The 20,026-nt window shown below is 35.9% G+C and overlaps 4 protein-coding genes and 1 non-coding gene across 8 annotated transcripts; 3 read left to right on the top strand and 2 right to left on the bottom strand.

Moving 5' to 3' along the window:
- Positions 1 to 78: 78 nt before the first annotated feature.
- LOC18023915 (importin subunit alpha-7) lies at positions 79 to 4,576 on the top strand. The gene is made up of 11 exons (XM_006407974.2): positions 79 to 327; positions 1,005 to 1,083; positions 1,379 to 1,473; positions 1,564 to 1,695; positions 1,920 to 2,105; positions 2,335 to 2,498; positions 2,574 to 2,652; positions 2,821 to 2,949; positions 3,048 to 3,175; positions 3,480 to 3,900; positions 4,341 to 4,576. Exons 1-10 carry the CDS (start codon positions 130 to 132, stop codon positions 3,895 to 3,897), a joined length of 1,608 nt encoding a protein of 535 aa, XP_006408037.1. The 5' UTR covers positions 79 to 129; the 3' UTR covers positions 3,898 to 3,900; positions 4,341 to 4,576.
- Positions 4,524 to 7,299, bottom strand: LOC18023916 (syntaxin-43). The gene is made up of 8 exons (XM_006407975.2): positions 6,552 to 7,299; positions 5,973 to 6,249; positions 5,798 to 5,887; positions 5,531 to 5,602; positions 5,367 to 5,444; positions 5,205 to 5,270; positions 5,044 to 5,124; positions 4,524 to 4,947 (listed from the first exon to the last, which is right to left on the bottom strand). The coding sequence occupies exons 1-8, from the start codon at positions 6,752 to 6,754 to the stop codon at positions 4,840 to 4,842; spliced, it is 975 nt and encodes a 324-aa protein (XP_006408038.1). The 5' UTR covers positions 6,755 to 7,299; the 3' UTR covers positions 4,524 to 4,839.
- A 400-nt stretch (positions 7,300 to 7,699) lies between these two features.
- On the top strand, positions 7,700 to 10,110 carry LOC18023917 (protein DEHYDRATION-INDUCED 19 homolog 3). 3 transcript variants are annotated; one of them, XM_024159067.1, is made up of 5 exons: positions 7,729 to 8,036; positions 8,593 to 8,735; positions 9,005 to 9,070; positions 9,172 to 9,437; positions 9,730 to 10,110. In XM_024159067.1, the coding sequence occupies exons 1-5, from the start codon at positions 7,961 to 7,963 to the stop codon at positions 9,836 to 9,838; spliced, it is 660 nt and encodes a 219-aa protein (XP_024014835.1). In that variant the 5' UTR covers positions 7,729 to 7,960; the 3' UTR covers positions 9,839 to 10,110. The 3 variants fall into 3 exon arrangements, with proteins under 3 accessions (XP_024014836.1, XP_024014835.1, XP_024014837.1); XM_024159069.1 differs by having other exon boundaries at positions 9,738 to 10,110; XM_024159068.1 differs by lacking the exon at positions 9,005 to 9,070 and having other exon boundaries at positions 7,700 to 8,036; positions 9,178 to 9,437.
- Positions 10,111 to 10,308: 198 nt separating this feature from the next.
- On the bottom strand, positions 10,309 to 10,473 carry LOC112089039. Its single transcript, XR_002900851.1, has one exon. It is a non-coding gene; the product is annotated as a U1 spliceosomal RNA (small nuclear RNA).
- Positions 10,474 to 14,091: 3,618 nt separating this feature from the next.
- Positions 14,092 to 16,629, top strand: LOC18023918 (nuclear transcription factor Y subunit A-2). Of its 2 annotated transcripts, none has more exons than XM_006407977.2 (5): positions 14,092 to 14,257; positions 14,688 to 14,965; positions 15,314 to 15,408; positions 15,522 to 15,740; positions 15,833 to 16,629. In XM_006407977.2, the coding sequence occupies exons 2-5, from the start codon at positions 14,761 to 14,763 to the stop codon at positions 16,196 to 16,198; spliced, it is 885 nt and encodes a 294-aa protein (XP_006408040.1). In that variant the 5' UTR covers positions 14,092 to 14,257; positions 14,688 to 14,760; the 3' UTR covers positions 16,199 to 16,629. The 2 variants fall into 2 exon arrangements, with proteins under 2 accessions (XP_006408040.1, XP_006408041.1); XM_006407978.2 differs by lacking the exon at positions 14,092 to 14,257 and adding an exon at positions 14,541 to 14,559.
- The last annotated feature ends 3,397 nt before the right edge of the window (positions 16,630 to 20,026 follow it).

Raw genomic sequence — 20,026 nt, forward strand, 5'->3', positions numbered from 1 at the left:
TTTGTTTTGACCCCAAAAGTTAGAAGTTGTTTTATAGCGTATATCGTGGGCCTCTCTCGTTGATTTCCTGGAGAATTTGATTTTTGTCGCACAAAACCGTCGAAATCAGGTGGCGAAGCGAGGCCGAAGATGAAGGGAGGAACAACGAGCTGGATGATGTCAGTACGGAGGAGCGGGTACAAGGCGGTGGTTGACGGAGTTGGGGGACGGCGGCGAAGAGAGGACGACATGGTTGAGATCCGCAAAGCCAAGCGAGAGGAGAGCTTGCTTAAGAAGCGGCGCGAGGCTCTTCCACATTCTCCCTCCGGTGTTTCTCTTGACCAGAAGGTCGGTTGGTATATTTCAACCTTTGTTATGAAATCTGGAGATTGATAAGTTTTGGCAGTTGAATTTCTCTTAGCAATATGGCCATATTGTTTTTAATGACTGGTGATTCATAGATGCATGCTTAGGGTTTGTGGAATGATCTATTCAATTCCGATCGATTTTGGTATCTTTAAATTTCGTAATTCGAATTTGGTGTTCGTAATGTCGGACGATGGGCGTTCCGACTTCTTGAAATGCTGCGTTGCGGAATTTTACTTTGATGTTTGAATTCTCCAGTTTTCATTGCTATATAATGTGGATTTCATGATAAATTTCAAAATTCAGTCCTGACATTTTGAATTTCTCGGAGTCGTTTCATGGTTGATTTTGGTGTATGAAGAATTTGCATGTCCTGAAATATGATTATATAGTGCTAGAATCACCAGAATGAGCTATAGCTTTTGTAGGTGGGACCTGAATTCTGTAGGATCTTCCTTGCTATTAAAATCTGTCTATGCTTGAAATTCCCAGTATGATCAGCCATTCTAGACTTGCCATATTTAGTTTGATCTGGAGTTTTCTTTTGCATATTCTGGAATATAATAGTTGTATTTGAATTTCTCCAGATGGGAATATACATTTTGTATAGATTATCAATTTCTTCTTTTTGAGTAGTTTGTATGTTTGATTCGTTACAGTTGATAAGCCGTATTTGGTCTGACAAGAGGGATCTGTTGATTGAGGCTACTACTCAGATCAGAACGCTACTTTGTGGTGGTGAGAGACATCCCATTAACTTGTTTACAAACAGTTTTCGGTTGCTAAAAACATAAACAAGCTTTTGGAGCCATTCTTGTTTATGTCGAATGTTGAGATAGTTACATGCCCTTTAGCAACGTTATTGCCATTTCTAATGTCAGACTGCAATGAAGACACAGAAGTTATGATAATGTCCGTGCTGTAATGTCTTGCTATCGCTACATGAGGCTATAGCAATGTATTTTACTATGAAGTAAACTTGTAGCAATTTTCTTTTGGCGCTCTCTAATGATATACATGTTCTTTTTGGCAGAAATGTTTAATGTACGTGTTGAAGAAGTTATACAAGCTGGTTTGGTTCCACGCTTTGTGGAGTTCCTTACGTGGGATGACTTTCCCCAGCTTCAGGTTAGCTTCCATACACATGTACGTTCAATCTGGTTTATCACTAGCTTCACAAGCTCGATGTTTTTTCGTTTCACGGGACAATTAATATAGTTTGAAGCGGCTTGGGCTTTAACAAATATTGCATCTGGAACATCTGAGAACACGGAAGTGGTGATTGATCATGGAGCTGTTGCAATACTAGTAAGACTTCTCAGCTCGCCATATGACGGGGTCCGTGAGCAGGTATACTATATGGTGATAGATCATCACAGAATAATGCTATGTGGTTCTCAAATGGTTAGCAATTGATGAAAGATGAAAAAAAATGACAAAGATCAATAGATTAAATATACTACATAGGATACAACTTTAGACTAAATATAGAGGTAGTTTTAATATGTTTTGTTGAGTTTGTTGTTCCTCTCACATTCTTCAGTTGCAACTAAGCTGTATTCGTGGACAATCAGGTTGTCTGGGCATTAGGAAATATTTCTGGAGACTCTCCTAGATGCCGTGATATAGTCCTTGGACATGGAGCTCTACCTTCTCTGCTGTTGCAGTTAAACCATGGAGCCAAACTTTCTATGCTTGTAAACGCCGCTTGGACTTTATCTAATCTTTGCAGAGGAAAGCCTGAGCCTCCATTTGATCAGGTAAATTTTGAGCCATACTGATGATGTTTATTATAGACAATTTCTAGTACTCCCAATATTGTGGACCAGCATATTTGAGAGCTGGTAATCAGCTTAACTTTTTTTTATCCACACTACCGTAATGATCCTGCTAATATTGTCTGTGTGTTTTAAGTAAATTTTTTTCTGATTGGATTTAATGAATGTCGTGTTATTTCACACATATAACTTATTACCATAATGCCCACAGGTGAGTGCTGCATTACCAGCTCTTGCACATCTCATTAGGTTAGATGACAAGGAACTCTTGGCTTACACGTGCTGGGCGCTGGTGTATCTCTCTGACGGTTCAAATGAAAAAATACAAACCGTGATTGAAGCCAATGTGTGTGCGCGACTTATTGGTCTTTCAGTGTAAGTGTTCCATATTTTCGCTAACCAAGACAATTCAGAGTCATAGATTCTGATGGCTTTTTGCTCTCTGAACAGCCACCGTTTGCCTTCAGTTGTCACTCCCGCTCTTCGCGCCATTGGCAATATTGTAACTGGAAATGATAGTCAAACTCAGGTAAACATGCAGCTACACAGAGAAAATTTGTATTAGAACTGCTCTTTTATTTTATCCCTGTTCTTTTTCCTTTTTTTTTTGCTGAGTATTCTACAGTTACTGGCTTTTTTCTATTTGGTTTTGAATCATATAAGTTGTTCTCAGAACTTTTATCTCTGCGATTTTCAGCATATAATTGATCTTCAAGCGCTCCCATGCTTGTTAAATCTTCTTAAGGGACCCTATAACAAGACCATCAGGAAGGAAGCATGTTGGGCAGTCTCCAATATCACAGCTGGCTGTCAATCACAGATTCAGGTTAGTCGAAATATAAAATCTGAATTTCTCTTTTTAACTGCTTCTAATCAACATGTTGCTCTCAATGTACGTCTGCACTTGTTTATCTCCTTTGGTAGGCTGTATTTGATGCTGATATCTGTCCTGCACTTTTTAATCTGCTACAAAACTCTGAGCTCGATGTCAAGAATGAAGCTGCTTGGGCTATCTGCAACGCTATAGCTGGAGGCTCTTACAGGCAAATCCTGTACGTAGAATAAAAAAATACATTTTATCACTATATTTTTTTTTTCATTAGATGTTCAACTGTCCATTCGGGAAGAAATCTTATTACAAACCTGAGAATTATATAGACAAAAAGGGATATTCAGTAGTCTGAATATAGAGGCATGAAAAGAGTTCGTACAGCAGAACCAAATCTTATGTTCTCATTCCATTGAGTCTATTACAACTTTTCTTGGTAGAGTTTTCAGCATGTTATGTATGTATTTCTGAATTGTGTGTGGGTCAGTTTCTTTCCAAACCTCACACATGATCTGCGAATCTGCCAGGTTTCTCGTAAATCAAGACTGCATAAAACCTTTGTGCCATCTTCTTACATCCTCAGAAACTCAACTCGTCATGCTTTGTTTAGAAGCACTTGATAAGATACTGAAGGTGGGAGAAGTTTGCAACACAAGACACGCGGAAGGAATTTACCAATGCCCTCAAACACATGTAAATCCCCATGCTCAGATGATAGAAGAGGCCGAGGGACTGGAGAAAATCGAAAGCCTGCAATCTCATGAGAATAATGACATCTACGAAATGGCGGTAAAGATTCTAGAAACATACTGGGTTGAAGAAGGAGAAGAAGAAGTAGAAGAGGAAGATCTACGAAAACAAGACATGATATATTTCCCACTTGACAACTTTGCAAACATGCCAACACCCGCAGGTACTCTCGGTGAGATGTACTGTGGACCCTAAGAGGTACAAATACTCTATTTTTCGGTAACCTTTTTATTAGTTTTTTGCCTTTTTGGCTTACACATGAGAGGGTAGGTAGAACACAGTATATTGCCGATTCAGGGGTGGTATTTTGGTTTACAACAAAGTCTGGTTTGGTTTAGTCTAGTTTGAGAGAAACTGATCAAACTCAAACCAAACAACTTTGATTTGATTTAGTTTAGTTTTAGTCCAGTTAGGTTTTATGCCAAAACTCCCCTTACCCCATCCCTACTTACGCCTGAGTTTGAATATGACGGTGTTGTCACCGTTGGTTAGTCGAGAATCCGAGATTATTTCAAATCTAGTCGGTAACTGTGCACCTCACGAGTCAGGTCGAGATCCAGCTTTGAGCTTGTACCGCGTCAGTGTCAGTCTCGTATAAAAGCTAAATCATGTTGTTTGGTATTTTTCTGATGAATCAGGACAAGCGGCTTGGCAATCATACACTCAGCTCATCTGTGCAGTACACTAATTGAAAATCGTGGTTAGAGATTACATTGCTTTGAATAGTAATGAGAATATTGGTCTTTCGTAGTTTGTATTCTAGAACAAACCGTACAGTTCTATATGACGTCATTTCTCCATAGATTCTCAAACACCCATAGTTTAATATCTTCTTTACATGTAAAGAGACCATTATAACTCGTCAAAATCCAAGTTACAAACACTCAATACAATAGTGACACTGTCTAATGTGAAACCCCGGGAGAGAACTATGTTTTGATAATACAGTGAGATAAGAATGTAAAATATAAAGGGAAAAAACAAAAATCGCTGCAGCAAAGCGAAGGAGCAAGAGAGAAAACACAGATCGACTTTATCTTCAGACCATTTGGTGGATACAGAACACTCGGCGACGCAAAAATGTGATGTTCCCATTATAAAAGAATTAAAGAATGAGGGATCATCCTTTCTCTTGGGTCACAAGAAAATCTCCTTGAGGATTAAGAGTACTAGCATGATGAAGCAGAGGATGACAAGAACAGACGCACACATAACCATACCTCCATTTCTCTGTGTACGTTCTGCCTGTGTAAATTCACAAGCGATTCCACTTAAACATTCATGTCATGAAGTGTTGAGAGAGAGATGGTATATACTCTGGTCATTTTAAAAAAGGTTTACCTTTTGCAGCTGTTTGAGACCATCTTCAACTGTACTAGCAACGTTCTGGATATTATAGTCAATCCGATCAACTATCGTACCCTGTCACAACAAGTTTTGCTTTCGAATTATATTTCTCGAGTCAGTGACTCAGACGCTAGACAGTTATAGTGTTATTATACCTGGTCTATCACAAGCGCGGAAAGATCCTTCATGATCTGAGCAAGCTCGTTGACGGAATCAACAACCTATAGATGACACAGAACAAGAAGAAAGTTACAAGGTTATGATTGTATATGAAAAAAAGTAAACAATGAAGAGCATTAAGAGTTGCAAACACTAACCTGTTGTATCTCTTTCTCCCTCTCTACCGATATTTCCTCGCTTTTTTTTATCTTGCTCATCTGATGCTCACTAAATAACTGAAATAAAATGCATATATTTCATAATTACAGATCATATACATAATCGGTACTACGGGTTGTAGATTGCAATGATAGAGTCATACCATATCATCGAAGTCATCATCTTCTGCTCTAGATCTGCTTCCGTTCAGATTCATCTCTAAATCTGATCCGTCCTGATGTTACATCACAAAATCAAATCTTCTTAGATATAAGGCAAATGTAAGTGTTTCCCTAAAATTGTATAAAACTAACTAGAGAAACTATGAAATGAAGTGCAGCTTCAGAACAGAAAAATAAAGAGACTCCAAAACGGAGCGACTACATCATCACAAATAGCGAAGCCAAATGTACAGAGCTTCACTGCGTACCTCCTTTTGTAGTCTCAAACGTTTCAAATATGTAGACTGTTTCTTGCGGAGCTCCATAGAAAGGTGTTGGAGATCAGTAGCAAGAGATCGCTGTTACAAAAAGACACTCGTTTAGATTGTGAAGAAAAAGCAAAAGGGCACTCGTTTAAGAGACACATCGAGTGAAAATACCAACCTGCACGTTTTTCCTGACATTTGAATCTTCAGAAGGTCCAGCTGCAGAAAGCCTCTGAAGTTGCTTCTCAGATTTCCTCAGTAAGAAAGTTATCTCTTGCGTCAAGGACTCGATTTGATGTTGATCTTCTTTATCATCCCCAAACGAGGGCATCAGCGCTTTGGCATGAGCCTTTCCCAGTTCAGCCATTTTGGTCCTTGCACGCTGAATGTTCACTGAAATCTCCTCAGAGACATCAACCCAATCTGGTGGTAGTCCCACTGTGATTGTTCCTCTACTGTACATTGAAGAAAGAAGCAAAATTTCCAACTTTAACAAATAGGCCACAGATATGTATTCTCCTAATAATCAATAAGAGGCTGAAACAACACTATGGATTCTTTAGAGCGTTTAATTCCAAATCAATAAGAAACATTGTTGATCAGGATGATACCGATGTTCTGCTTAATCAACAACTTAGTTCAAAATTCGTATAAGCTAACTCACACTAGCAGCTACGTGAAGTGACGAATTTCTTATGGAATCACCAAGCTCTAACATTTCAATGGCGGAGAGGGAGAGAGAGAGGAAGAGAAGTACCTCGAATTCCCTGGATCTTCGGTACTGACTGGAGCATAGGAGCGATTCGGATGCAAAAGAGATGTGCTCGCCATCTCGATCACCGGACCTACGCCGGATTTCGCAGCTCCCGGCAACGAAATCTTATCCGTCATTGGAGCACGGACGCTCCTCAGAGTGTTTCTATACTTCCTGAACAACGGCGTTCGATTCCTCGTCGCCATATCAGCCAGATCTTAAACACTAGAAGAATCTCAGTAACCAAGATCTAGGTATTCTCGCTTCCCCTCCGATCGGAAGCTATAGATCTGAACAGGATCGCGGTTTCATCACAGACAAGCAACGAAACAGCGCGAATTGCCCCCGCGAGATGCCTCTTAATCTGTTCGAGTGCTCGGAGGATCGGCCGATCGCCGGCGGGATTAAAACTTCTCCGACGGAAATGTGAGCTCCCAGGCGTACATACAAATCGGAAAGTTAAAGCTTTGTTTAATGAAAAATTAGCTAAAAGCAAATCGTAAATTAAGACTAATAAAGAGTTGAAGAAGTCACAAGCGAGAAATGTTGTGCTTGTCTTTGTGTGCTATCAGTGACTGCGACATTTTAGCAATGAAGCCAATGAAAGTTGGTCACGTGAGGTTGGGATACAACAACAACCAAAAGACTAAAACTTCATTCTGCTGCCTTAAAATTATATGTATATAAGCTTAACGATCAACAAGTGACGTCAAACGATTAGCACTGAAACAAGAGACAAGTAGTTCATTCATTATACAGTAGCAGGAAGAACCTTCACCAAATCATATTGGGGGAGAGATGAGTAGTTTGATCATGTGTTTAGAGTCCCTCTACAATATCCCATCCATTAGCTATACGCTACTGAACACTGAGCAGAATGAGATAATTCAATTGTGGGTTTAATTTTGAAATACTGAATCTTAATGGGCCTCAATATTGCTAATTTTTCTAGGCAATACAAAGTTAGAAGAAACATTTGTAGATTTATATAAGTGGCCCCAACTTTTTTTTTTTCTATTTTTCCGCGAAGGATTCTATCATTTGAAAGTTAATTTTTAAAAATATATTAAAATAACTAAAGTAGGTAGTGAAATTAAAGAAATTATAGTATAGAGAGAACTTGTCTTCTGCGTCTCTCACTCTCTACCCAAAATAAATAAAACGAGGAGGAGAAAAAATAATTTAAAAAGACAAAAACTTTGCTAAAACCGACCCAGAATGTCTTTGTAATTTGTCTTACCATTTTCTTTGGATTGTTTGAGACGACAATCATCAGACTCCGAAGCCAGAAAGAATCGATTTTTCTTTCCTATATCGATTGTCAATTTCCACGATTTCTTCTATCTGTTGAGGAAAAAAAGTTATAAAAGATCGAATTTTTTCAGGCTTTTGATTGATTAGTTTGGTCAGTAATGGATTCCGATTCATGTAGTGATCGACTCGCTTCGGCTACGAGGAGATACCAGCTGGCTTTTCCGTCACGATCTGGTGAGTTTAAAGGATTTTTTTTTTTGTCTCCCCTCTGTTCTTGGCTATTATCTGTTTCGTTGGCTAAAAGTTGATGGCTAAAGGAAGTTAATTGATAGTATTTCAAATTATGAATACTTGATTTTGTTTGAAAAGTGAGTAAAATTTTACGGGAATTTTTCGATTTTGTTTGGAAGACTTCGTCATTTGTCTTCTTATATTTTTATGGCTTGAGGCTCTGTTTGATACCTGAGAAAGTGAAGGAAATGGGCTTCTCTATTTGACTGATTGATGAAGTAGGCTTTGATTTCGACACGAAATTTCAATCTTCTGTTGATTGTCGGCTTGATTTCTGATAAAATGGATGAAATGTATCCAAAATTGCATTCTTTATAGCATTTTAATCACTTGTGTGATGCGCGACGCTCAGTGTTTATGAACATGAGAAAATTCAGGTTTTGTTCTTAGAAGAGGGAAAATTTTCATGTACTGTAACATTGCATTGGAGTAAGGTTATAGCATTTCCGATTATTCGCCTTGTTTTATTATAGCGTCGTTGGATTGCTATGGGATGCAGATACGTTTTTAGGATTTGAAGAGATAGATGGAGAAGAAGATTTCAGGGAAGAGTTTGCTTGCCCTTTCTGCTCTGACTATTTTGATATCGTGTCTCTCTGCTGCCACATAGATGAAGATCATCCTATGGAAGCCAAAAATGGGGTAAATTTTTTCATTTTCTTTAAGAACAATTTATTGATCACATTCGAAGCAAAAAGAAATGTGTATTTGCGTCACATGAGAGTCTAGAGTGAGCGTTTTCTGTGTTTCTTGGAGGGTAACGCAGAAGCAGCTGCCAAGTGAAACTCTGTGAGTACAAATATGGAATATTAACATATCTTATACTGAGATGCATGACGGAATAATAGAATTAGCTGTTCGGTATAGTAGTTTAGCGTTTAGATATGGCTAGTGAAACATTGTTATTGCAGGTATGTCCAGTTTGTGCGATTAGGGTGGGTGTTGACATGGTTGCTCATATAACCCTTTTATTCAAGATATCCTTTTTCTTTCTGTCAGATAACAATTGATCGTCTCTAATATTATTTCTCTAACTCGCCATTCCATTGTGTTGTGATATGCCTTAACGAGATATTACATGCAGCGGAAAAGAAAATCAAGAAGAGGCGGGTCACATTCCACGTTATCGATCTTGAGGAGAGAGTTTCCTGATGGAAACTTTCAGAGCCTATTTGGTGGATCTTCGTGTAAACTATCTTCTTCGTCATCATCTAATGTAGCGGCTGACCCATTGTTAGCGTCGTTCATTTCACCAATCGCTGATGGGTTCTTCACTTCCGAATCTTGTATATCTCCAGAGACTGGTCCTGTGAAGAAAACATCAATTCAGAGTTTACCAGAAAGGTTTGCTTCCTCCTCTATCATTTTCTCTACCTAATAATGCTCCACTCTTGTTAGTTGAATCTGGCATTTTGTTGGTATTTCAAAACACTGATGATAAAAATCTTCTAAGAATCATTTCAAGTGTTTGCTCTCGAACTTCCGATTGGCTCATTGGGTCATCCTCTTTCTTCAATGAAATTTGTAATCTTTAAGATGAAACATTGTGTATCGTTGGCCTTACTTTTGGGAACTTGAGATTCCATGAACCAAATTTAAACACTTTGATCACTGATGAAGGTTTTGACGATGATAGGAATGCAGAAAAGGCGTCTCTTTCAGCTGAGGATCACAAGCAGAAGGTGAGACTGAGCGAGTTTGTTTGGGAGCTGTTGAGCTCTGCAATTCTTGATGACGGCTTATAATGGTGAAATATTGCTTGTGGTATCAACGAGGAAGCTCCATATTCTATCGCGGGGAAATTGTACGAATTTGTTGTTTATGGGGAACAAATAAAGGAGAAAAGCTTTGTCCGGAGAAAGAATCGGAAGACAGAAAGAGATTATGAGTGTTACTTATGAACTGTCTGTAGGTCATGAAACACCCAAAATGTATCTATTTCATTGTACTTTGTTAGTGGTGAAATTGATTGTAGGTTATATACTATAGGTGCTGTTAAGCTATAGTATGCTTTCATCTTGAAGTCGATCAGAGAATCTTGTTAAGCTACCTCACGTTATAGGTCAGCTTTTAAGCACCGCTTTGTAATCACAAAATCAAGACATTGCAACACAGTCTGAGAAAAACCCATTGAACCACGCTTTCAAAAGCCTCACGAGTCAAAATAGAAGTAATCAGAGATTACTCGAATCAAAACATTAAGACTGAAATTTGGTTAGGGGCTGCGCGAACGCAAACCCCCGCTGCCACAAATAATGACGTAGGCTCTTCCACTTGGGAAGACCTTAAGCTAAGCACCCTTCCGATTATGTGCAATGGAAGTCACTAGCCTAAGCCACTCGCCTTCTTGATCACGAGTCGACCCCGTCCAGGTAAGTGATTTGATCATTGCCACCACTCTTCCTTTTATACTCTCTTTTCCTAGCCTTCCTTGTTTCTTTTAACCGATGTGGGACATTTTTCTTTTAAGCTTCATTCTCTCCTCCGCCGTTTTTAACTTCTAGAAGACGCACCGCGTGCCGTTTCACTGCTCCCCTCGTTGAACGGCGTGTCGTACATGGCTAAAATAAAAACGCGAAACGGCAAGAGCTTTTGTTTATTGTGTAGATTCTCTACTGGGCCGGTCTCTTTGGTGGCCCAAATTTATCAAAATTTGTAGCCAACTTTAAGTTATGCAATGAGAAGTAATGCAGTGTTTTTGCTAATGTATAGCTTAAAGCGATGTTAAAACGTGAATAGTATATGTATGATATTAAGCCGATGATAAAAAGTAAATAGTGTTGACTAAAGTCATAGGCCATAGCTAACCTAGAGAGTTAAACGAGTTTGTAGATGTATATCTAAAGCAATAATCGACATTGTGTTGAAATTGATCAATTAATTAATTAGAATGTTATGTAGAGAACAACTTCAAATTGTGAGTTTAAGTGGAAAGGTAACCTATCGAGGAATTCACGGAGAGAACAGTGAAACTGTTCAAGCTTTATAACTAGCTTCGTTTCAAGGTATTAACAATTACAGACTACTTAATTAACCCTTCACTCATTTTTTTTTGAAAGGTACATTAGAAGATAATTACTGCCCCCGACGATGTGGATTGGATGTCCATTAAAATAATATAGGATGTAAAAGAAGCCTAATTGTAAAAGTTAGATAATTTAAAAAGGGATCAAAACGAAAAGTAATATATTTTCTTTTTTGTTGGCCAGCGATCAAAAAAAGTAAGAAAAAGAAATGACCTAAAAGAAAGGTTCTACAATTGGGTTCCTTTAACTACCGTAAAACACTAAAACGCATACACTAGACTTCCACTTGAATGTACTGTTCGTGCAGTCCAGTGGAATGCATATGCAGCTCTAATTCATATAATATTCTTGTTAATCCATGCATGTTAAAAAGTTGGATACATAGTCCGTTTCGTATACTATTAATCTTTTATTTTCTTTTGGAAAAAGGCAATATTTATTGAAAGTTTCGTATAGTTGGTGATTAGTCATTTCGTGAGTTTTTGGAAGTTTGTGGAAAAGTGGAGCCTTCGAGTGACTTACACAAAAAATCGCATAAGATAATACGCGACTAATTATTTTTGTTTTTTCAGAAGAAAAGCAGAATCCCTTTAAGCAAGCTAAGGAATTAGTATATGTTCCTGTTGTTAGATATTTATCTTATCAAAATTTAAATTTACCATTAATAATTACATCTTTCACAGTGAAAAAAAAAATGAAAATAAAGCTTTTGAAAAAATGATTCTTTTTCTTTTCAGTACCAGACGTAGCTAGAGAATACGAATCATAGTCTAGCTATATTAACCTTGAAGGCTTGAATTAATGAATAGAACTAATATATGACCTATGGAACAAATTATATGTGGAATTTATTTTTTGTAAGAAAAATGTTCTAAATTCGATATGAAACATAGAATCCGCTTCTTAAAAAACATCTTCAACACATGCACTATTTAACAACAAATATTCATAAACATGCACTACCATATATATATATATATTTAGAGTATGGGATATTATGCCGTACCATTACTTTCTATATGATTATAATACAATTGAGTGGAGTATTTGGTGTAGCGGTCAAATGTCATTATCGTACATTTCATAACAAAATATTTGTCACCTGTTTCTATCATCTTGGGGAACTATATGTAAACCCTGCGAAACCGGTTCATCTCACATCCGCCTAAAAAAGTGGCAATTTAATCCATCTTTTCTTGTTTTTTTTTTTAATCTCAATTGTGTATTATATGCCATTTTATGCCATATTAATCCATATTATATGCCATATATACTTGAACAGTTTTAATTTTTTTATGTATACTTTAACCGTTTCAATTTTCGTGATGTATACTTATATAGGTTCACCGCATAACAATTTCATTGTTGTTTTAACGTCCGAATTGTGATGTAATTGATCAAAAAAATTAATGTATCAATTTATCTGTCCAGAAAACAAATCAAAAAGCGCCTAATAAATTAGAGATGCATGAATTATTTGTCGATATATAAACATTAAATTGATATTTGAATATATATGATGGGAATTTTCAATGTAGTTTCTTAAAAATATGAAAATTTGTAGAAAGGATAATAATTACTGAGCTAGAAGTAAAATTGATTTGGAAAATGAGCTATGTATATATGTTCTTCTTTCGTCTACACTAAAATGTATACCACTAATTAGTGGTCGCGATATTCAAGATAAAAAAAATATATGTGGTTGAGATCTTTAAGATAAAGTAGTGATAAAATTAGACTAGAAATGAGCTTGATCTACGTAATGAATGTAGATATTTTTGTTAGAAGATAGAACAAGTTAACAAGTACAAAATACAATTGATTAATGTCTTGGCGAGGAGAGAAAGCTAGTACGTAGTGGGATCGATCGATATGCTTAAGCACTGCATATAAACAAAAGCAAACACTGAACCTCTAACCTATAACCACTAACTTTTGTTCCAATTTAATTAATTGCCGTTATATCATATTCAGTTGAACTATTTTCTTATATATATATATATATATATATATATTGTCGTTGCTTTTTCTTTATTCGCACTTACCGTTTACTTTTACATGCTAATTTTGTTTTTAGCATATTGCTTGAGGCACAACGTTATGTTTATTGTCCATAACTTGCATCATCCTAAGCTTATCATTATTAGACAGCTTCCACAATCAAAAATTAGTAAAACTCTATCATTCTAAGTTTTAGGATGCTAATCCATATATAATATACCAAATTATAGTCCAAAACCAAAAAAAAAAAAAAATTCTTACAAATATATACACGTGAATTTCTTCGGATTTATATAGATAGAGGAGAGCTTATATATACACGTGTACCGTCACGTTCACAAAATGACCTGAACTATTTAAAGAAACAAAACAAAAGAGGAAATAAAAAGACAATGTGTGAAAACACACATGAAAAACCTAGTTAAGAACAACATCTCAACAAGTGTCAATCTATTTATGTGATATGTGGTTGGTCTATTTACAGGATCATACAAGGTTAAGTTTTGTAGACTTATATATTATAAATGATAGGGAATGAGTCACGAGCTTATTATAATAGCAAATATCGGCATGTCATTGTTGAACTTGTCAGACTGTTAACTTTATTTATTAACATTTTTGAGTGGTGATCCTTTTTTATAACATATGACGACGTTATGGAGATTTAAAATTAAAAGCTTACAAGGACCACAATCATAATAAACGATGCAATTGACAACCCAAGCACTACTCTACCTAATGGAAAATTGAAAAAAAAGGAAAAAATTCGAAAAATGGTTTTAAGTGGGATCATTGTAGCTTTTGAAGAATGCACGTCAAGCCAACGCTACAGTTAAACAAGATCAATGTTTTTACTTAGTTTAATTTATGGTATGAAAAAAACAAAAAAAAAACAGTAGCATAAAAGTTGAAGGTGATTGGTGGATGAAGCTATAGTTGCCATCCACACTTGTAATTCACATATTGGCTTGACCCTCTCTCTCTCTTCTCTTTCTCTTCCTTCTAGTGTTGCGTGAATGAATCTCTGTTTCTTGATTTGGAACCGACATGGCTCCTAACAATTGGGCTTTTCTCTGCCTCTTCATAGGAATCTGAAGCTCTCTCTCTCTCCCTCACACTCTCTCACACTCTGTGTGTGTAAGTTTTCTTCAGTCTCTTCTCTTTTCTTTCCTTTTTTTCTTTTCTTTTAGATCACATAGGTTTTGGTGTGTTTGATTTTGACCAACATTTGGGATGGGGGGGTTTATTTATTTCTTACTCATCCTTTATTTTGGAGCTTGTTTGCTATTTGGGACTCTTGTCTAGTGTTTGGTTTGATAAAAGACTTCAGTTTCTGTGTCTTATCTTTTCCGTTTCTTACAATTTTTTCTTACTTTAGACAACAAGTCTGTCTCTTGATGATGATTCACATATGGGTTTTGTCATTCGTGTGGTTTTGCGTAATACCCAATCCCAAAGTTCCTACCTTTTTTTACAAAATTTCTCAACTGGGGTTTGAAATTCGACAAAGATTTCACATCAAAGTCTTATTACTTTGTTGACTTTTTTCTTTGTTTATCTTTCGCAGGAACACATCTTTCATCTCGGCAACATCGAATCGTGACTTCCCTTTTTTCCCTCTTCACTTCTTGTATTTGGAGATGGCTATGCAAACTGTGAGAGAAAGTCTTCTCTCTGCTCCGCAGATATCTTGGTGGAATGCTTTTGGATCTCAGCCGCTGGCGCCGGAGAGTCTTGCCGGCGATTCTGACTCGTTCGCTGGAGTTAAGATCGGATCTGCCCGAGAAACAGAGCACGGTGTGGATAAACAGAGCAACTCTGTATCTCGCTTAGCTTTCTCACTCGGTAACTCTTAACTTCCTTTGTCTTTCCCTATGAATGTCCTCAAATGGATGGTTATAGTGACATTTCTGAAATCTCCCTGTGGTGTTTTGTGAAAATTGGTAGAACAAGTTTTACTAGTTTACTTATAGCCGATATGCGTGAGAGTGAAACAGAACTTTGTTTGATTAAAAAAAAAGAGTCAAGCTGAGCTAAATTGTCTAAAAGGAATCTAAAATTCTAAAGACACTACAAATATGATTCAAAAGATGAAAATGGAAGACATTTTGTTTGCTTCAAATTCTGAATTATCAAATGTTTCCTATTCTAGATACCTGTGAATCTAAAATCGCAGTTTTGTTATGCTTTTAGGTGATGTAAAGAGTTCGAGTGTTGTGCCAAAGCCTCATGGAGCTGCTTTCTCAATGCAACCGCCTTGCTTGGAACTTGGATTTGCTCAGCCACCGGTACAGTTTTCCGCATTGAAAAACATATAAAAATGATAGCTTATCATCAATTTCTTTTAATTTGTGTCTGATTATGTAGTTTTTGTTTGCTGTTTTTTTATTGTGTCATTTAGATCTACACAAAGTATCCTTGTGTGGAACAGCAATACTATGGAGTTGTTTCAGCCTACGGATCTCAGAGCAGAGTACTGCTTCCTCTGAACATGGAAACAGAAGATGGAACAATCTATGTCAACTCAAAGCAATACCATGGAATCATCAGGCGACGCCAATCCCGTGCAAAGGCTGCTGCTGTGCTTCATCAGAACAAACTGAGTAGTAGATGCCGTAAGGTAATTATATAACATATCAAGAAACTATTTGATGCGTTGTTGCAAATTAATTCCAATTATAATTTATTTTCCCTATGTTATGTATGTTGCAGCCATATATGCATCATTCGCGGCATCTCCATGCATTGCGCCGTCCTAGAGGATCCGGTGGGAGATTCTTGAACACTAAAAGTCAGAACATGGAAAAAAGTGGAACCAATGCAAAGAAATCTGATGGAACTAAGCAGGCTCAGACTCAGTCTCAGCCTCAGCAAAGTAGCTCTCAGAATTCTGAAGTTGTTCATCCAGAAAGTGGGACCATGAACTTATCTAATGGATTAAGTGTCTCGGGATCAGAAGTAACAAGCATGAACTACTTTCTAAGTTCTTCACTCCATCCCCTTGGCGGCATGGTAATGCCTAGCAAGTGGATTTCAGCAGCAACGATGGATGATGGCTGCTGCAGTTTCAAAACCTGATCCTTTACCGTTGTTTCATAGTCAACGAAGAGAGAGGAGAAAACTCTTTGTCTTGAATAAGGACAATGAGTTTTTTCTTCTTCTTGGTTCAAAGGATTTTCCTTTTTGCCAATCCATTTGACTGTGAACAGGCAAATCATCTTTGGCTCATCCTCTATTAAGGTTTCTTCGCCGTCAAGTGAAAGAAATCTTGATTTTATCTGTATAAAACTGGTGATAACAGTGATGGGTTTTGGCAACTAACCCCACTTGTTCCAACTAGTGTGTGTGTGTGTTTATGCAAAATTCTAGTCTGATTTTCTGATGTCGATAGCTTTCTTTGTGTGTGTGTGTTCACGTTTCTGAAACAAGCAATTGTGAAAACTTTGTTATGTAACATATTTAAGACCTGTTTTTGTATATTTGGTTGAATTTATGTTATTTGCTTTGGAGTTGAAATCCCCTGTCCCGGCTAGAAATTCCCGACTTTTTTTTTTAATATGATTTTTCTTGAAGAAGATTTAAGTTTCTCAGCCCCCGAGTGCTTTGGTTATTTTTTAAGCATCTATTCACCTTGATTTAGAGTTTTATTTGCATGAATGTTTAGCGTTACAATTTTTGGGTGCATATATATCTCAACGTAAGCTTGAATTAGTATTACTATTACCTTATCTTTGATCACATTAATCTCTAGTTGCCTTCTTTATTCTATTAAATTGTACAGATTGGTCAGTTTGAGTGCAAAGGATTGTGCATTGATTTGAATAGTGATCTATGCTAATCAGTTGTTTCCAGATGTTATCATGTCTGTGTTCTTATATATGTTGTTCATCTAGTTTCTTTGGAAATACGGTAAAATATGATGCACTAAAATGCCACAGGTTCTAAATAACATAGTGAAGTATAACTACATGTACTCTCTAAATCAAAGTTTAATACAACAACAAAAAACAGACACTGTATCATAAAGGAAAACAAGTTTCAAAAGTGTTGTATTTGCACTAGAACATATGTGTTTTCATGACTTCTTCTTCATCGATTGTATAGGCCAAAAGACTTCATATTTCCCAGCTGGATCTAGTGAAATCCTAGCATAGCCTTGATTACACCATTCATTACCCCCATGAATTTTGTACCATCAAGAAATCCTTTTCCTTTGTAGTATCACCTTTGGCAACAACATGGACTACATGATCCTGTCCAATATTAGTCCGATGAATGGAAACATCATATATCTCATGAAGACAAATAAACATCACTGTTTGAATTAAATCACCCTAATATATAAAAAGTAATAGCTGAATCAATTACCTTTAGACCTATTTGGGACAATGTTTTTGTGTTTTCCAAGGAAATGGCTAGAGGAGTGTTTTCTAATACAGCGTAGACTTGTTCTCTCGAAAAATCTCTCTTTACTTCAAATCGTCCTTCAACCTGGTATCTTTGTGATCTCACCTAATCAAAAGAATTGTACGTAGTTAATAAAGAAAGTTGTAAATATGAATGGACTAGTAAATTAAATTTTTACTCACTTACCTTTCTATCACCATTAGTTTTGAGGAGACCTTCTTGAACAATGTAATCCAAAGCAATGTTTAAATTACTAATAGACAACTTTCCCGTTTTTGTCTTCACGTAATTTGTCAAGTCTTTAATTAAGAATTGATTGAGAATTCATGGTGTAAAGCCACAATTTTGTCTCGATTATAATGGACTTGTAAAAAACGGCATAAAGCAACAGATGCACATGTGTCTGACAAAATATAGATAAGTAGTTTTTAAGTTAGTGTGTACAACATATACTATAGGATAGTGTAAAATCATGGAAATACCTCCAACTTGATTAGAAACGAGTCCAATAACACACCTATTTGGGACAAGATTCTTATAATACAGTGACACTTGTTTTATCTCTAGAAAATACACTTTTTTTATTTAACAAAAAAAAAAGAAAATATACTTTTTTTATTTATTTCAAATCGTTCTTCAATCTTATATCTTGATCACCTAATAAGGATTGTAAGTAATTTATTTAGAAACTTCTAATAGAGTAAAAAATCTTAATTTTACTAACTTATAATCAATTTAATGTCAGATCTAATATATTTGAATGTAAGAAATACTGCCCTAAATATGCATTTTTTAAAAATTTTATATATAAAATCAGAAATAATAGTAAAATAGATAAAAAAGTAACCAAAAATTTAATCAAATCATTTAGTTCCATAAACAATTTGTAAGAAAAGTAGGAAAATAATAAAAACTAAACTAAATTGCTAATATATAACATGTATTCGAGTTTTTCAACTCTATATGTTTTAATTGATAATAAAACTAAAACATCGTTAGTGTTTAAATGCTAGACCATAAATAAAAGCTTTATCAGCTTCAATTTCAAAAAAAAAAAAAAATTCAACAATGGCAACAAATAACAAAATGTTATCAATATACAATAAACAATTATGTGTTTTGATAACAATCCTTTATTTTTTCAAAATGGAACAATGTCTAGTAAAATAAATATAACTAGAAAATTAAATACTCCCAAATTATGTCATAATCGGTGAATTATACGTGTATAGTCAACCAAACAGTATACTGTTTCAAGGTTTTCGATATCGAGTTTCTTAAAGTGGTGAGAGGTACAACCTAGATCAAAGTCATACATTACATATGATGGCAAATTAAGTCAAATCTTTAATAATTTTAACTTAATTAATCCTTAACGTAATCTAAGGATATGATGTACATATAAGTACCTTTTTTTTTAATCTTAACGTAATGACTTCCAACATTGTTTGTGTTCTTTAGTTTAGAGACTAATTAAGTGTTTGTGATTTATATCTATCGCAGCATGATCTGTTTACTTTATCCCGACTTCTATGATCCTCTGCTTATTTTTCATTGCTTTAGATGGCACATTAGCTAGTAGACAAATCCATACACAAGAAAATATATGGAGTTTTTACGAAATGGGTCCAGAGGGAAAAAAGAAGAGAAGATCAATATAAATGAAAAATGACCAAACAAAATGAAGCATTTGCTTGCTATATGCATTTTCAACTACATAGTCTAACGTAAAGGAAGAGTTGGACATGAACAAGTTTTGTATCGGATTTTGGAGATGGCTATGCAAACTGTGAATCTGTGATAAAAAGTCTTCTCTCTGCTTGGCAGATTTCTAGGTTTCAGAATAAGAAATCTTCATGGGTAGATAAGAAGATATTTAGCTCTATTAAAGCGTTTCCAGAGGATCCACCGTGACTATATCTAAGTTGGTGGAATCCTTTTGGATTTTTGGCGGAGAGTCTTGCCGAAGATTCTGACTCGTTCGCTGGAGTTAAGAACAGATCTGCCGGAGAGACAGAGCAAGGTGTGGGTAAACAGAGAGCAACTCTGCATCTCACTTATTCAACTTAGTAAAGTGACTTTGCCTTTTATTTTTTAAATACTTTTGTGTGTCTAGAGAAGATAGTCGATTATAACAATGTCTCGAGATGAATACATCTAATTGGCGTAAACTCTATAGACAAAATCTCGATTAAAATTTTGGAAGAGATAATGCTATTTTTTTCTCGCAAGAACTGCCTATGAGTTTTGTTGTTCATATGCAAAGTTGTTAACATATAAGCAAATTTGATTCTCAGATTATGTCAAATATCGAGTTGATTGTGCAAGGAACTCTACATTTTTTTTGTTTTTGTTTTGAGTCTCTCTATATAGTGACTTCAATTTTTTTAAATTAAATGAAAAATATTTAGAGAGCAAACAAACACTCGTTGAGGTTCGAATATTTTTGATATTGGCTTAAATCGATATAGACCTTTCTTTCGGGCCAACCCTAAAAAA

The sequence above is a fragment of the Eutrema salsugineum genome, unplaced genomic scaffold (genome assembly GCF_000478725.1).
Source record: "Eutrema salsugineum unplaced genomic scaffold, Eutsalg1_0 scaffold_13, whole genome shotgun sequence".
In the NCBI taxonomy this organism is placed as follows: Eukaryota; Viridiplantae; Streptophyta; class Magnoliopsida; order Brassicales; family Brassicaceae; genus Eutrema; species Eutrema salsugineum.

Bases quoted from the DNA above. Each gene is read 5' to 3' on its own strand.
- LOC18023917 (XM_024159067.1), top strand. From the start codon at position 7,961: ATGGATTCCGATTCATGTAGTGATCGACTCGCTTCGGCTACGAGGAGA. The intron at 8,736-9,004 runs GTAAATTTTTTC...TTGTTATTGCAG, and splicing joins CTATGGAAGCCAAAAATGGG to GTATGTCCAGTTTGTGCGAT. The intron at 9,438-9,729 runs GTTTGCTTCCTC...TGACGATGATAG, and splicing joins ATTCAGAGTTTACCAGAAAG to GAATGCAGAAAAGGCGTCTC.
- LOC18023915 (XM_006407974.2), top strand. From the start codon at position 130: ATGAAGGGAGGAACAACGAGCTGGATGATGTCAGTACGGAGGAGCGGG. The intron at 2,499-2,573 runs GTAAGTGTTCCA...CTCTCTGAACAG, and splicing joins CGACTTATTGGTCTTTCAGT to CCACCGTTTGCCTTCAGTTG. The intron at 2,950-3,047 runs GTTAGTCGAAAT...CTCCTTTGGTAG, and splicing joins GCTGTCAATCACAGATTCAG to GCTGTATTTGATGCTGATAT.
- LOC18023916 (XM_006407975.2), bottom strand. From the start codon at position 6,754: ATGGCGACGAGGAATCGAACGCCGTTGTTCAGGAAGTATAGAAACACT. The intron at 6,250-6,551 runs GTACTTCTCTTC...TTCAATGTACAG, and splicing joins GAAGATCCAGGGAATTCGAG to TAGAGGAACAATCACAGTGG. The intron at 5,603-5,797 runs GTACGCAGTGAA...ATGTAACATCAG, and splicing joins GTTTGAGACTACAAAAGGAG to GACGGATCAGATTTAGAGAT.
- LOC18023918 (XM_006407977.2), top strand. From the start codon at position 14,761: ATGGCTATGCAAACTGTGAGAGAAAGTCTTCTCTCTGCTCCGCAGATA. The intron at 14,966-15,313 runs GTAACTCTTAAC...TTATGCTTTTAG, and splicing joins TCGCTTAGCTTTCTCACTCG to GTGATGTAAAGAGTTCGAGT. The intron at 15,409-15,521 runs GTACAGTTTTCC...TGTGTCATTTAG, and splicing joins TTGGATTTGCTCAGCCACCG to ATCTACACAAAGTATCCTTG.